Source organism: Triticum aestivum, chromosome 4A (genome assembly GCF_018294505.1).
Source record: "Triticum aestivum cultivar Chinese Spring chromosome 4A, IWGSC CS RefSeq v2.1, whole genome shotgun sequence".
NCBI classification, from domain to species: Eukaryota; Viridiplantae; Streptophyta; class Magnoliopsida; order Poales; family Poaceae; genus Triticum; species Triticum aestivum.
Genome location: NC_057803.1, coordinates 272,387,504 through 272,402,935, shown reverse-complemented (window position 1 = coordinate 272,402,935; position 15,432 = coordinate 272,387,504). Strand labels below are relative to the sequence as shown.

The following is a 15,432-nucleotide window of genomic DNA, read 5'->3' as shown; positions in this document are numbered from 1 at the left end:
ATGCCATGCTAAAATGTTTTATTTCATAACTAAATAACTGTAGCTTCATTTTAAATAAACTTTATACGTAAATGGGGTAGAAAAATGCATAGATTAACATGGTGTACTTACTTTGCATGTTTAACAACTCTAAAATATGGTTTAGGGCAGAACAGTACCAAATCCATAAATATGCATATGAGGATTTTCTGGAATTGTTGTTGTTGTTTCCAGCCTCATTTAAACTTGCTTAAGTGTGTAGTTTACTTATGCTTCACCTATTTCCATGTTAATCAACATTTAATATTGTTGGGTACATATACGGGAGTGAACTAAATAATCGAATGTGGTGTTTCGTCAATATGCAACTTGTTGCATATTGAGCTCCACTTAATTTGTAGTATTGTTTGTGCACTTTGTCATGCCATGCCTCATTAAACCGGACATGCATCATACTTGGTTGTGCATCATGCCATGCTTATGTGATGGTTGTTTACTATGTTGCTTGCTTCTTTCCGGGTTGCTTCTCTCGTTAGCTCAGTTTCGTTCCGGAGTTGTGAGGATTCATTCAACTACGTCCGCTTGTCTTCTTCATGGACTCGTTCTTCTTCCTTGCGAGATCTCAGGCAAGATGACCATACCCTCGAAATCACTTCTATCTTTGCTTGCTAGTTGTTCCCTCTATCGCTATGTCGCGCTACCTACCACCTGTTATATCACGCCTCCCATGTTGCGATGTCAATCCTCTAACCCACCTTTCTTAGCAAACTGTTGTTTGGCTAAGTAATCGCTTTGCTCAGCCCCTCTTATAGCATTGTTAGTTGCAGGTGAAGCTGAAGTTCGTTCCTTGTTGGAATATGGATATGTTTGGGATATCACAATATATCTTATTTAATCAATTCATCTATATACTTGGTAAAGGGTGGAAGGCTCGGCCTTATGCATGGTGTTTTGTTCCACTCTTGCCGCCCTAGTTTCCGTCATACCGATGTTATGTTCCTTGATTTTGCGTCCCTTACGCGGTTGGCTGTTATGGGAACCCTTTGACAGTTCGCTTTGAATAAAACTCCTCCAGCAAGGTCCAACCTTGATTTTACCATTTGCCTCACCATCACCTACTTTTCCCTTGGGAGTCGCGCTCCCGAGGGTCATCTTTATTTTAACCCCCCCCCCCCCCCCGGGGCAGTGCTTCTCGAAGTGTTGGTCTGAACCGGGCAGCCTGCGGGGCCACCTCGGGGCAACTTGAGGGTTGGTTTTACTCGTAGCTTGACCTATCTGGTGTTGCCCTGAGAACGAGATATGTGCAGCTCCTATCGGGATTGTCGGCACATCGGGCAGCTTTGCTGGTCTTGTTTTACCATTGTCGATATGTCTTGTAACCGGGATTCCGAGACTGATCGGGTCTTTCTGGGAGAAGCAATATCCTTCTTGACTGTGAGAGCTTGTGATGGGCTAAGTTGGGACACCCCTACAGGGTTTGAACTTTCGAAAGCCGTATCCGCGGTTATGTGGCAGATGGGAAGTTGTTAATATCCAGTTGTAGAGAACTTGACACTTAACTTAATTAAAATGAATCAACCGCGTGTGTAGCCATGATGGTCTCTTCTCGGCGAAGTCCGGGAAGTGAACACGGTTCTTGTGTTATGCTTGAACGTAAGTAGTTTCAGGATCACTTCTTGATCACTTCTGACTTCTCGACCGTTGCGTTGCTTCTCTTCTCACTCTTATTTGTGTAAGTTAGCCACCATATGTGCTTAGTGCTGCTACAGCTCCACCTCACCACCCTTACAACCCATAAGCTTAAATAGTCTTGATCTCGTTGATGTGAGATTGCTGAGTCCTCGTGACTCACAGATACTTCCAAACAGTTGCAGGTGCCGATGATACCAGTGCAGGTGACGCAACCGAGCTCAAGTGGGAGCTCGATGAAGATCTTGATCGTTGTTTTGTGTCTTTTCCGGTTGATCAGTAGTGGAGCCCAGTTGGGACGATCGGGGATCTAACATTCGTGGTTGTCTTCCTTTATTTTGGTTCCGTAGTAGGACATTTGATTGTACCTTGGATGATGTATGGATTATTTATGTATTGTGTGAAGTGGCGATTGTAAGCCAACTCTTTATCCCTTTCTTATTCAGTACATGCGATGTGTGAAGATTACCCCTCTTGCGACAAGCCTACCATGCGACTATGCCTCTAAGTCGTGTCCCGACACGTGGGAGATATAGCCGCATTGTGGGTGTTACAATGATACTGTGCATGGCGTCGTAGTGGCGGCAGCTCGAGCCAAATGCAACCGAGATGAAACCCCTGCCAGTATGTAAGGAGTGTTTGCCGCGCGTATGTCGCGCGTATCCTCCAACGGCGCATCGGCCATCTGCTGCTTCAGTCGTCGCCTATGTTATGAGGAGCAGAAGCATTGACGCAAAGATGTGCCACTTTGTGAGATACATAATTAATTGATTTTGATACGAACTCGTGCTACTCGTGTACCAATTAGCCTAAAAAGCATCCAATTCCGACGCTGTGACCTTCTTCTCAAATTAGCTTAGCAGGCCTTCAGTCCCACAAAGTCGAGACCTGCCTTGCCCACCAGGCTTGCTGCCCACTATATCACAGCATACAAGGTCGTCGTCTTTTTCTCTCAGAATTTTATGCCTGATACACTGTCATCGGGATTACCTGCTGCACATGCTCTATAGGGACGGTAATCACTATTACTAAGATTTTCTTCCGATGCATCAGGGTATCTTCAGGTAGTTCTGCCTCCGGCAACCAATCTGATGTTCATTGATTATCCCCAAATGAATCAGTAAAGACACCAATCGCTAAACTCGGTTACGGGAATATGATGAAAGGTTTACCTACTTAATTTTGAACCCATGAGGGCAAAAGAAAAAGGGTCCAAATCTGCCTCCTCCCACCTTCTGCACGAAAGATGGCGCCATATGTGACTTTGCTAGGCATATCATGGCCATTCTCCTAGGATCTGCAAGACTGCAACACCTCTGCAATGGCAGGTCGACAGCGCGGTGCTTCGATTGGTTGCGAATAACCACTATCCTAGCGGCAAGGCGCAAGCGCATGACAGAAGTAGGTCAGGCAGAGCCGCAGAGGCGTTGTGCATCGCGTGGCAACCGAGGGCTTGGGAAGAGCAAGAACGGGAAAGGTTGGGATGGATGGATCTGGAGAAGAGCGGAAATAAATAAGGAGGATGCGGTGACCCTAATGACCATATGCGGCCGGTGGTGCGTTTTGATTGTTATTAGGGAGTAAACGGCGTTTCGATTGTTGGTTCAATCTCTCAGTTACAGAAGTGGAAGAGAGTCGCTCGCTTTCGTGACCAGGTATGGATAAGTACAAATACAAAATAATAATTGAATCGTACAATTTGTTGATTTTTTGGTGTGAAAGTGAATTGCTGAGATGGATAGAGTATATGTCAAGAGAAATAAGATAATAAAGATGAACTACTTAGATATTATAGTAAATTATAGATAGGGCCAAAACTACACGGCAAGAGCGTGGCTGGCCGATATGCATGCTACGAAATGCGCCCATGGTTACCGCTATAAAATAAACTTCGCGATAACCCCTTTCCCCTCCTCGCTTCCCCTCCTTATCCCCTTTCGTCTCCCGCTCCCCCGGTCTCGCGCTGTACGGCGCGCCATGGCCATGCCCTCCACTTCTTACTTCTCGCGGCCGCCTATCGTGCACCCCACCTCCAAAACTCCGAACCCTCCCCGACTGCTGCCGCTCGTCTCCGGGGCTGCTGCCCCTCGCCCGCTGCTGCCCTCCTTCGCTCCGCCCGCGCCCGGTCGCGGGCTCCGGACCGCCGCCGCCCAACAACCCGCCTACGAAAATGGAGAGGAGGAAGAAGATGGGGAGGAGGATGAGGAGTATTACAGCGAGGAGGAGGATGAAGAGGAATTGGACGTGGAGGCGATGGAGGAAGAGGCGCGCCGCGCCGCCGCCGACCTCGCCGCGCACCTCGACCGCGAGCTCCGCCTCGGTGAGTGGACATATTTATCATTTTGATCTCCACATGTCTCGTGCGGGCATTTTAATGTGGCCGTGGTCGCCGTTCCTATGCTGCCTCTGGTCAGGCAAATTACTGGAGATCGTTGGTCTTTTCACTACTATTGCTTCGTCATTCATTCCCTTGCATTTATAGTGAGAACTTTGAAGCCTCGGGCAACAATGCCCAACATACCATTGTTGCAAGGGAAAACTTTGTTTTTGCCACTCTAGCTTTTGACCACTTTGCTTATACCACTCTAGAATTTAACATTTCACTTCTGCCATTCTTAGTTTTTGACAATATATCACAATTGTCATTCCATGGCAAAAGCAGTAATTTTAGAGTGGCAATTGTGATACATTGTCAAAATCTAAGAGTGGCAAAAGTGAAATGAAAAGTTATTGCTTTTGCCACGGAATGGCATTTGTGGTGTATTGTCAAAAACTAAGAGTGGCAAAAGTGATATGTCAAATTCTAGAGTGGCATAAGCAAAATAGGCAAAAACTAGAGTGGCAAAAACAAAGTTTTCCCTTGTTGCAATTATACAATACAGTGTGGTCGGAGTTTTGTCTCTGAACACCTAATGCTGTATAGCAACCCGACGAGGAATTTTGTGTCAATTGGTGGTTATATGGGTGGTGTTTAGGTCTCATGTATTTAGAAATTTGAAAGCGTGGAGTATCCTTCTGCTTGGTTCAACTGTGTGGCACCTTTATCTTCGGTTCTTTTTGGTCATAAAAAACGCTCTTATATTATGGGACGGAGGGAGTAATGAATATTATGATTGCGTATGGATCCTAGTCAAATAGATGTTGGTAACTAGCAAGACAATTATAGACAGTTTAGCCTTTAGTTTCAAGTATTGCAACAAAATCACATTGTTAACTATAAATGTTATGTTTTTCAAGTAGAATAGGCTTATGTGCTGTTTTTTAACTCTAAAAGCTTACTTCATCCACTTCACTTGGTTCATAGACTACATGTCGACATTTTTCAGATGGTGATGTTCGGGAGAAAAGAAGAACCATGAGGGATAAGACATCAACATCTAAACATGTCGGTGTATCTTCATGTTCTAATAATGAGTTGTCTAGTTGACATGCTAATGAAGACACTGTTGTAATGTGGATTGTGGAAAACAAAGTTAACTGATTTGCTGTTCAATCCATGACTCAGATCCCAGACAGTAAGCTTCCAAAGGTGGCTGTTATTGGTAGACCTAATGTGGGTAAATCTGCACTATTCAATCGGCTTGTCGGGGTATTCCACTTACTTACACGAACATAACTTCAGTTTGTTTCTGCAATGTACACCATTGTATGTCTGATCCGAATGCAAAAATTGATATGTATTGTGTTCTGACATCTAACAGGGCAACAGGGCTATCGTTGTTGATGAACCTGGTGTAACAAGGGATCGTTTGTATGGACGATCTTATTGGGGTGATCAAGAGTTTATGGTTATTGATACTGGGGGTGTGATTACTCTATCGAAGTCTCAAGCAGGTGTAATGGAAGAACTTGCCATTACAACTACTGTTGGTATGGATGGGATTCCAATGGCCTCTCGAGAAGCTGCTATTGCTAGGATGCCATCAATGATTGAGAAGCAAGCTGTTGCTGCTGTTGAAGAAGCAGCTGTCCTTCTTTTCCTTGTGGATGGTCAGGCAGGTTTAGGCGATTATAGTTGTATCATCTTATATTTTGAGCAACTATTTTATCTGTTACTTTTGTTATTAGATCTTCTAATCGTGCTAGCACGGTTTATTATAAGATGAACGGCTCAATATTTACCTCCTAACGACTCAAGTTTTCTTTCCCTGGTGCCTTTTCTTGATTCATGCTCCTGAGAAAATTCTTCTTGACAAAAAAAATGCATAACTTGCAGTGATAGTATACTATCATTTTTAGTTACCTGTACATTGTTACTATAAACTTCCAGAGCTTGTTTTCACTAACATGATGGTCTCAAATTCCTCCAGGCTGGGCTTGTGGCAGCTGATATAGAAATTGCTGATTGGTTACGTCGCAACTTCTCACACAAGTGCATCATACTTGCTGTAAACAAGTGTGAATCACCACGGAAAGGGCAAATGCAAGCATTAGAATTTTGGTCATTAGGGTGAGCCTAAAGCACGACTTAAACTATGCCCACATGGTGATACATTGATTCAGTTCATTTGCATTTTGAAAAGATTACTCAATGTTGGAATGATCTTTTAGGTTATATTTTGGTCAATAGCGACAAATGAAAACATGACACGAGTACTGATATCTTTGTGATTGTGCTGCTATAATAAAAGAGACAAACAACATGCCGTACTAGTCTTGTTTAAATTGTATATAGACCTTGACAGCATAAAGTATCAGAATTTAATATCAATAACTTATGCTAGAATCAATTGTCTTCCAACTCTGGTTACCCTCTTACCATAAAGTTTGATTTTTTTCTTTAGCTATGCAGTCGGCCCTATTTATATTTATTTGCTGCTTGGTTCATCTTTCCTCTATTCCTGCTAGGTTTACACCTTTACCAATATCTGCTATTACCGGCACTGGAACTGGAGAGCTCCTGGATATGGTCTGTTCGGAGCTGAAAAAGTTCGAGGTAATATTTGTTCAGATAATATCTTGCCTTACATGCATGATGATACTAATCTCCTTTAATGATTGGGCACATTCATGAAGTTCTTTTTGATATAAAGTTTAGGCATTACAGGTACTAGAAGAATTGGATGATGTTGAAGAAGACGAAAACCATGTCCCTGCTATTTCTATTGTTGGAAGACCAAATGTTGGGAAAAGTAGCATTCTAAATGCTTTGGTTGGAGAAGATAGAACTATTGTGAGCCCAGTTAGTGGTACCACCCGTGATGCCATTGATACTGAGTTAACCATAAAGGATGGGCAGGTCTGTTCATAAGACTCTTGAGCGTTTAAGCATCAGAGCTGCTTCATTAGCGCAGCACACAGCCAACACCGGTATGCTAATATTTCAAATGCCGCAGAAATACAAACTCATCGATACGGCTGGCATCCGACGGAGAGCAGCAGTTGCTTCTGCTGGCAGCACAACTGAAACACTTTCAGTAAAACGTGCATTTAGTGCAATTCGTCGATCTGATGTAGTTGCCCTTGTTATTGAAGCGATGGCCTGTGTCTCGGAGCAGGTATTTATCTCAACAATCCATTCACATGCGCGCACAAACATTTCATGTAGATACATAGTTTACTGTAACACCGTGTTTTTTTTTGCGGTACCAAGGATTATAAAATTGCAGAAAGGATTGAGAAAGAGGGAAAGGCATGTGTCATTGTTGTGAACAAGTGGGATACAATCCCAAACAAGAACAATGAGAGTACTACACATTATGAACAGGATGTAAGAGAGAAGCTTCGTGTACTTGACTGGGCACCTATTGTTTACTGTTCTGCGATAAATGGGAACAGCGTTGAGAAGTAAAACCCTAATCTTAGTTTTAGAATCTTAGTCTTTTGATACTTCGTTATTTTTTCAGATATTAGCTGTATATACCCTGCCACAGTACATTTCACCCTTTTGGGTTATACCTCGGCAATGATTAATTTACGTGCGCTGCCTGAAGTGGCCAACCATTTCCATTTTTCTTCTTCTAGAACATGATTTCCATATTTTGTCACATACTTCAAAGTCCCTAAAACAAGAATCTTATGGAGTAGTAGATCTGTAATGCCAAGGGCTGGTGTAGTGGGTCACTAGGTTTCCTGTAACTGACATATGAAACATGTGTTTCCTCTATGAACTTATGTTTGCCTAAGTTTTCTGTGCTTACTGGACATGCAAAATTTGCTGGATTCCCACTTTTCCCCCTTGATGAGTCGTCTATCCCTGTATTAGTATCCTCCTGTTACTTCTGTTCTAGACACCAGCACCGCATATATAATATTGTGTATTGTCCTGTATTGACATTCTCTAATGTATGGTGTATCGATTTGTTCTCAGGATTATTTCTGCTGCTTCTTTGGTTGAAGAGGAAAGGTCTAGAAGACTTGGCACCTCTATTCTTAACCAAGTGGTTAGAGAAGCTGTAGCATTCAAAGCACCACCACGAACAAGAGGCGGCAAAAGAGGCCGTGTTTATTACACAACACAGGTGACCTATTTGTTAAGAGATGGTCCTCACTTCTTTCAGTCTGTACAGTTCTATCTCCAAATTACCTTGCAGCATTTTCATTCTTCAGAACCAAAGGAATCTTGTTTTTCTCCCGCAGGCTGCTGTTCGTCCACCAACATTTGTTCTCTTCGTCAATGACGCAAAACTTTTCCCTGAGCCGTATCGGCGGTACATGCACAAGCAGCTCCGGTCTGATGCTGGATTCCCAGGCACGCCCATTCGCCTACTGTGGCGTAGCAGGAAGCGGACTGATAGGCAACAGAGGAGATCAAATACGGAAGCTCGCAGTGCGCTTGTAGCGTTGAGTTAGCATGTGAAGCAATGTTGCTACGTTAAAAAAGAAAAGGAAAACGTGGGTATCCTTTTTCCTCCTTGTTCACATGCTTTTCCTGGCTGCGAATGTGTGACTATCAATGGGCCAATAAGGTTCATATTCAAATGAAAAAGGTTTTGTTTCTCTTCTTACTCCTCGACTACTGCCAAAGCTGAAGTATGGTCACTGTACTCTAATACTCTAATAATTTTTTGGTCTCTCAAATGCTAGAACATATGAAATTTGTCTTTTGCTGCACTGAGTTGTTTTAAGAAGAGTGAATTACATTTTTTACCCCATAGTTTTCGTTTGTGACAACAATTACCCCATACAGCAGTTTTTTCACACGTTACCCAGTTTAAGCAAACTTGTGCCACAAATTACCCCATTTATGTTTTTCTTGTTTCAATGCTGACTGCACGCAACGCTGGTTGGTTTGTTTTACTTTTTAAGATTTGCTCTTGAAGATTAAGATTTTTGTGTGGTGGCTCTCCCCTTTGGAAGGCCTCTTTGCCCTTAAAGATTAAGATTTGTGTATGGCAACTACTACGAGATTGCATCCCTTCGGGGACCGAGGTGCTTAAGCGGCATGGCCCGGGGATGGAGCGTGCCCCTTATGCGCTGTACCGAAGACTGGGACTCACATCCTATTCTCATGTACGACGGCACGGGTCCTTTGGGAGGCCGGGGGCCTCACGGAGTTCCTCCAGACCAGGGCTACCCACCCTGTGCGACATCTCGCTTATTTTGGCTTATTTTTGCGGCAATGTCATGGAATCTTTGGACGATATGTAATAAAATGGTGATTGAGAGGGTCTTTCTGAGGCAGGTGCCCGAATCCTTCAAATTCCTTGCTTTTCTGCAGAACTGGCACCCGCTCTCTAGGCAGCGCGACCGCGGTGGTCTTGGCTTGTGCTAGATGCGCTTCTGGTTACAACGTGTCAACTATTGGCTTCGTAGGGCCGCAGTCGTCTTGGGCTTGTGCTGGATGCACTTCTGGTTACAGCGTGTCAACTATTGGCTTCGTAGGGCCGCTTCGCGACAGTCACTAGGTTGATTTTTTCCTCATATCTGGGCATGATTGTGTTGTTGTCCCAACCGTCGTTTGTGATTTAGAGTCTGGATGTTGGTTGTATGGATCTTTGCTTCATCTATAAAGCGGGGTGAAAACCTATTTCAAAAAAGGAAAATGAAAGAATACAACAGCAACAACAAACAACAATTATACAAGAAAGAGCTAGTCATCTAAAAGCTCTAAGCCACTGTAATCTTTCCTCTGCTCCCAATGCGATCCACCGAATTTCTTCTTTGAATTTTCTCATGCAAAGTCTATAAACTGGGAATGATGTGTTTGAATATAAAGTTATTCTGAGTGGTCCAGATGGCCCAAGCAACCAAGTTGATGATCTCCAATGAAAAGGGACATTTAACAACTGTTGCAGATGACTAATCTCCTACTGTAGGCCCAATCTGGTAGGTGCCCATGTAGGACAGATTTATGACCAGCGCCATTGTGCAAATAGGCAAAGAAAGAAAAGGCGACTCCTTGTTTCTAGAACCTCATAAGAACAATATTAGAACAATATATACATTTCCCTAATCGAGATCATCCAGGCACGTCTTATCCACCTCTGCTTTTTAGTTCAGTAAGAACATGTTTTGCACTCTCCAACAGGGAAAGTGCTTCCTCCTTCGCCAACACCATCTTAGCAAAGTCTGATTTAAAAATCTGAGCTCATTCTCCACCTTCCTCTTTTTACTCCACATCTTCAAATATTCTTCAGTGTTGACAACACTTTCTCTAAGCCTCCTCTGTTCTCTTCCTCATACATGCTCTAGAGCTTTGTTAGGCACATCTTCAAAGACTATGGCCACTCTTGATCAACCCACTCCAAGTAAGAACACTTCCGTTCATCCTATAATATTTAAAAATAGATTAGTAACAATTGTACGGGAAATGGGTTTATAGAAACATAGAAAATCACCATTACTTATTTTGAAAAACTGAAGAAAAGGTTAATTATGACATATCTTCTCAAAAAGACCAATGTCCAAATGAATTAATTACTACTGAGACAACAACCAAATTCTGAAACATCAGAAGCTATAATTAACTACAACAACGCTACAAGTTCTTACTCATGTACTATAAATAACAAATTGAACATTTTATGAGGAAGGTAAATATAACTGCAACAACATACCGACCGTGTTTGGATTACAACAAATTGATACTAACAGGTGTGTACAGGCACAAATTTAGTAACATAGAACCTCTGTTGGAAAAGGCAGTGCCTAGGAGGCGCTTAGGCACGCCTAGGCGCTAGGCAATGGCCAAACGCCTCGCCTAGGGCATAAATGGAGGTCTAGGCAGGGCAAGTAAGGAATTGTCTACCCAAGCAAGAAATCATGCAACATAATATACTGATATGCCAAATGGGTTAGATTCCAATGGACGTAGACGGTAATTAACTTATTTATATGCCCTAAACTAATATCAACACCCATATAATAATCACAAATATACTATAAGTAAAAACTATATTACCGCCTAGGCCGCGCCTAGGGCGCTTAGGCGCCACCTAGGCACTAGGCGAAGGCCAACCGCCTTGCTTACGCCTACCGCTTTTTCCAACCTTGCATAGAACTAATAGCACTAAGGCTGTCCACTGTGTATGCCAAAACAGGTGTAAATACAACTGTTGCTACATCTCTCACCGGTGCCCTGCACTGACGAGCCGATGCTGCAGAAAAAAATCAGGGACCCGGACTCCGGAGCACCTAGTTGCTCCGATGCCCAGTTCCTTCGTGCCATAAAGATTTAGTATTTTACTGCTTGGCTGCTCGGATGTGTGGACCAAAGTTGGCTGCACAAACTGGTGAAGTAGTGCCAAATAATTTTCTAATGGCACCGCTGATGAGATGGCAACATTTTTAGATACTAGGTACAAACTGTGACACAGTCTTCGGATGCGTTTGGTTGAAGGTGTGGTATGAATGGGTTGGGACAGTGAAAGTGTGTGAATCACATCCAACAAATGATTTGTAACAACGAAAGAGGGTCTAACCTTCTCTGCACATGCCAGAAACTTCCTCCCACTGTCCATAGTTTCAAATGCAACTAGCTTCATGCATGGAGATTGATGGTGACAACGAGCAGACAGATCTTTAGCCACCCCGCTCCGTTCGTTGCAACTGATGGTCCTAGAGAGCTACAAGAGGAAGAAAGAACTCAAATCGACCGCCGGGTTAAAACCCTGCATTCCAAGTCATAGCCTGAGAGAGAAGAGAGGCATACCCGGGTGGTGAAGGAGTCATCGTTGGAGGAGAAACCGCTGGAGAGGTCATTGAAGAAGACCATGGCGACCCCGACGGTAGGATGCGACACAGCGAGAGCGAGGAAGAAAGCAAGGAAGCAGCTATAGCTTAGGAAGGAAGGAAGGAAGGAAGGAAGGAGGAAACAGGGGAAATGTGACTTGTGGTCAGGGAGAAAATGGGGTGGGGAAGGGGGGAGGGGGTAGATATTTTGGTGGTAGGCCAAAAATTTGGAAATGTGGAGGGAAACTTTGCGCGCGGTGCCGCTGGACACCATTCACTTTGAATGATTGTGTGCATCGCAAATGATTCTTCTGCTTTACGCGCATGGGATGAGCTTGATAATTCAATTTTGGATGGAAATTTCGCCGGGTACGCCATTGCATAATTTTAACATCGCTTGCTAATTTGGGCACACAAAAGAGCGTACAACACACAGACCACACTTACTGAATCGAACAATTTTAGTAATTAAACAGAGCCAGTTGACCAAAACATTGCTCTAACAAAAGACCAGCATTAAAAAGAAAGCCTAAGTATGCATAATTTTAACAAATCCGCCGTCGCGCCGACCTATGCATCGTAGGTGTGAAATGAGACGTCGATGACTTGTCCTGGCAAAATGCCGTCGTTGGTGGACTCCGCGCCCCCCTTGCAGAAGTCGACCGCGTCCTCGTCAAGGTTGTAGTACTCATAGTAGTGGCTGCACTAGAGCTCGCATTGGTATTTCACCGCTGATTCCTCGATAGGCAGACTCTTCTCTACCTCGACCTCAACCACGCGCAACTCCTCCCGGCGCTCCTCGATCTCCACCGCCTCCTTCATCTCGAGCTCCCGCTCGGTGATCTCATGAGGAAGCAGGTGCTCATGGCTGCTGCCACCTTTTCAGACATGGGTTGCATGCTGGATTCCGAGGTGGCCTGGAATATCTTGCCGTGTGCGTCCTCGATCTTGGCGTGGATGGCCTTGATTTGGGCCAGGGCGACATCGGCGGCACGTATGGCAGCTCGAGCACTCTCGATGTTTGTAGCCGCCATCACAGCAGCAGCTGCAGCCATCTTGGCTGATGCAGCTGCCCTGTCGGCTGCCGCAGACGCCCTCTCGGCAGATGCGGATGCGGTCGTGCTCTCAGCGCAGGCGGCGGTGCTCGAGGAGGACACGACCATCGTATGGGTCTTCACAAAGCCTTTTCACGATGTCATCTTTGCAAGAAGGGGGTGCGGGAATGGGGATCGGGATTCGTGGATTCCAGGGTTGTCAGCACTGGAGCAGATGAGCCGGTGAAGCTTAAGGAGGATGACTTAAATAGACCCAGAAATTTTCATCGCAAACAGTTCCAACAAAAAAATTGTGTGTGCTGTTGTGGATATTTTTATTAGATGAGAAAGATGAATTTGGAGTAAAGTGGCAACGGATGGTGTTTTGAATGTACGAGATTTTTTTTAGTACTATTACAACTGTCATGTCAAATTTTGGAAAATTTTAGGGGTCATTTGACCTTTTAAGACATTTAAGTGATTTTCTAGCCATTTAATGACTATAATTCAAATTTGAACTACATGTACATGCAACAGCTAACCATAACGGTTTGAAAAGTCAAAATTTGTGTACTTGTGTGTGATTTAATTCCATTTGCAGCAAATTGGAAGGAATTTTCAAACATACTGGTCTAATGGCTATGACACAATTAAGCATGGAGCGCCAGCGCATTTAAATTCCAAAAAATTAAAAAAAAAGATCAGAAACACATGAAACCTTGCTTGATGTAATGTCATGCCACTAAGATGATGTGGTAAAAAATTTGGCATGTTTGACGAAAGTTTGGACACACACCCCTCACAAACCGAAGCAACTAACTAGAATGCTCGTGTTTCCGAGAGGGAACAATGCATGTTTGATGATGAACAAGAGATAGCTTCCTCTTACTGCCTTCATTTTTTTTCTACATTTAACATGCACTAACACAACTGTCATGTGAAAATTTGGAAAATTTCAGGGGTCATTTGACCTTTTAAAGACATTTAAGTGATTTTCTAGCCATTTAATGACCATAATTCAAATTTGAACTACATGTACATGCAACAGCTAACAATAACGGTTTGAAAAATCATATTTTTGTACTTGTGTGCGAGTTAATTCCATGTGCAGTAAATTAGAAGGAATTTTCAAACATATTGGTCTCACAGCATGGACACATGCATGGAGTGCCATGGCATTTAAATTCCAAAAAATAAAAAAATGAACAGAAAAACATGAAACCTTGCTTGATGTAATGTCATGCGACCAAGATGATGTGGTAAAAAAATTGGCCTGTTTGACGAAAGTTTGGACACACACCCATCCCAAACCAGAGCAACTCACTAGAAGGCTCGTGGTTCCGAGAGGGAACAATGCATGTTTGATGATGAACGTGAGATAACTTCCTCTTACGGCCTTCAATTGTTTTCTACGTTTAATGTACACTAATACAACTGTCATGTGAAAATTTGGAAAATTTCAAGGGTCATTTGACATTTTAAAGTCATGTAAGTGATTTTCTAGCCATTTAATGACTTTAATTCAAATTTGAACTACATCTACATGCAACGGCTAACCATAACAGTTTGAAAAATCATATTTGTGTACTTTGGTGCGAGTTAATTCCATGTGCAGTAAATTAGAAGGATTTTTCAAACATATTGGTCTCACGCATGGACACATGCATGGAGTACCATGGCATTTTAGTTCCAAAAAATTTAAAAATGATCAGAAAAACATGAAACCTTGCTTGATGTAATGTCATGCCATCAAGATGATGTGGTAAAAAATTGTCCTGTTTAACGAAACTTGGACACACACCCCTCACAAACTGGAGCAATTCACTAGAAGGCTCGTGGTTCTGAGAGGGAACAATGCATGTTTGATGACGAACTAGAAATAGCTTCCTCTTACGGCCTTCATTTTTTTCTATCTTTATTAACGTGCACTAATACAACTATCATGTGAAAATTTGGAAAATTTCAGGGGTCATTTGACCTTTTAAAGACATATAAGTGATTTTCTAGCCATTTAATGACCGTAATTCAAATTTGAGCTACATCTACATGCAACGGCCAACCATAATGGTTTGAAAAATCATATTTGTGTACTTGTGTGCGAGTTAATTCCTTGTGCAGTAAATTAGAAGGAATTATCAAACATATTGGTCCCACGGCATGGAGACATGCATGGCGTGCCATGGCATTTTAATTACAAAATGTTAAAAAATGATCAGAAACACATGAAACCTTGCTTGATGTAATGTCATGCCACCAAGGTGATATGGTACAAAAATTCACATATTTGACGAAAGTTTGGACACACACCCCTCACAAACCGAAGCAACTCACTAGAAGGCTCGTGTTTCCGAGAGGGAACAATGCATGTTTGATGACAAACGGAAGATAGCTTCCCCTTATGGCCTTCATTTTTTTCTACATTTAACATGCACTAATACAACTGTCATGTGAAAATTTGGAAAATTCCAGGGGTCATTTGACCCTTTAAAGACATTTAAGTGATTTTCTAGCCATTTAATGATCGTAATTCAAATTTGAACTACATGTACATGCAACAGCTAACCATAATGGTTTGAAAAATCATATTTGTGTACTTGTGTGCGAGTTAATCCCATGT

The 15,432-nt window shown here is 42.9% G+C and overlaps 1 protein-coding gene across 2 annotated transcripts; it reads left to right on the top strand.

Annotated features, from left to right (window-relative positions):
* Positions 1-3,568: 3,568 nt before the first annotated feature.
* LOC123085949 (GTPase Der) lies at positions 3,569-8,615 on the top strand. 2 transcript variants are annotated; one of them, XM_044507653.1, is made up of 11 exons: positions 3,569-3,988; positions 4,995-5,053; positions 5,174-5,257; positions 5,370-5,663; positions 5,979-6,118; positions 6,517-6,604; positions 6,716-6,907; positions 7,005-7,166; positions 7,262-7,455; positions 7,979-8,129; positions 8,248-8,615. In XM_044507653.1, exons 1-11 carry the CDS (start codon positions 3,646-3,648, stop codon positions 8,458-8,460), a joined length of 1,920 nt encoding a protein of 639 aa, XP_044363588.1. In that variant the 5' UTR covers positions 3,569-3,645; the 3' UTR covers positions 8,461-8,615. The 2 variants fall into 2 exon arrangements, with proteins under 2 accessions (XP_044363588.1, XP_044363587.1); XM_044507652.1 differs by having other exon boundaries at positions 6,707-6,907.
* The last annotated feature ends 6,817 nt before the right edge of the window (positions 8,616-15,432 follow it).

Excerpts from the sequence above, each read along its gene's own strand:
- LOC123085949 (XM_044507652.1), top strand. The coding sequence starts at position 3,646 with ATGGCCATGCCCTCCACTTCTTACTTCTCGCGGCCGCCTATCGTGCAC. Across the intron at positions 5,258-5,369 it reads TATTCAATCGGCTTGTCGGG|GGCAACAGGGCTATCGTTGT; the intron begins GTATTCCACTTA and ends GACATCTAACAG. Across the intron at positions 7,456-7,978 it reads AATGGGAACAGCGTTGAGAA|GATTATTTCTGCTGCTTCTT; the intron begins GTAAAACCCTAA and ends ATTTGTTCTCAG.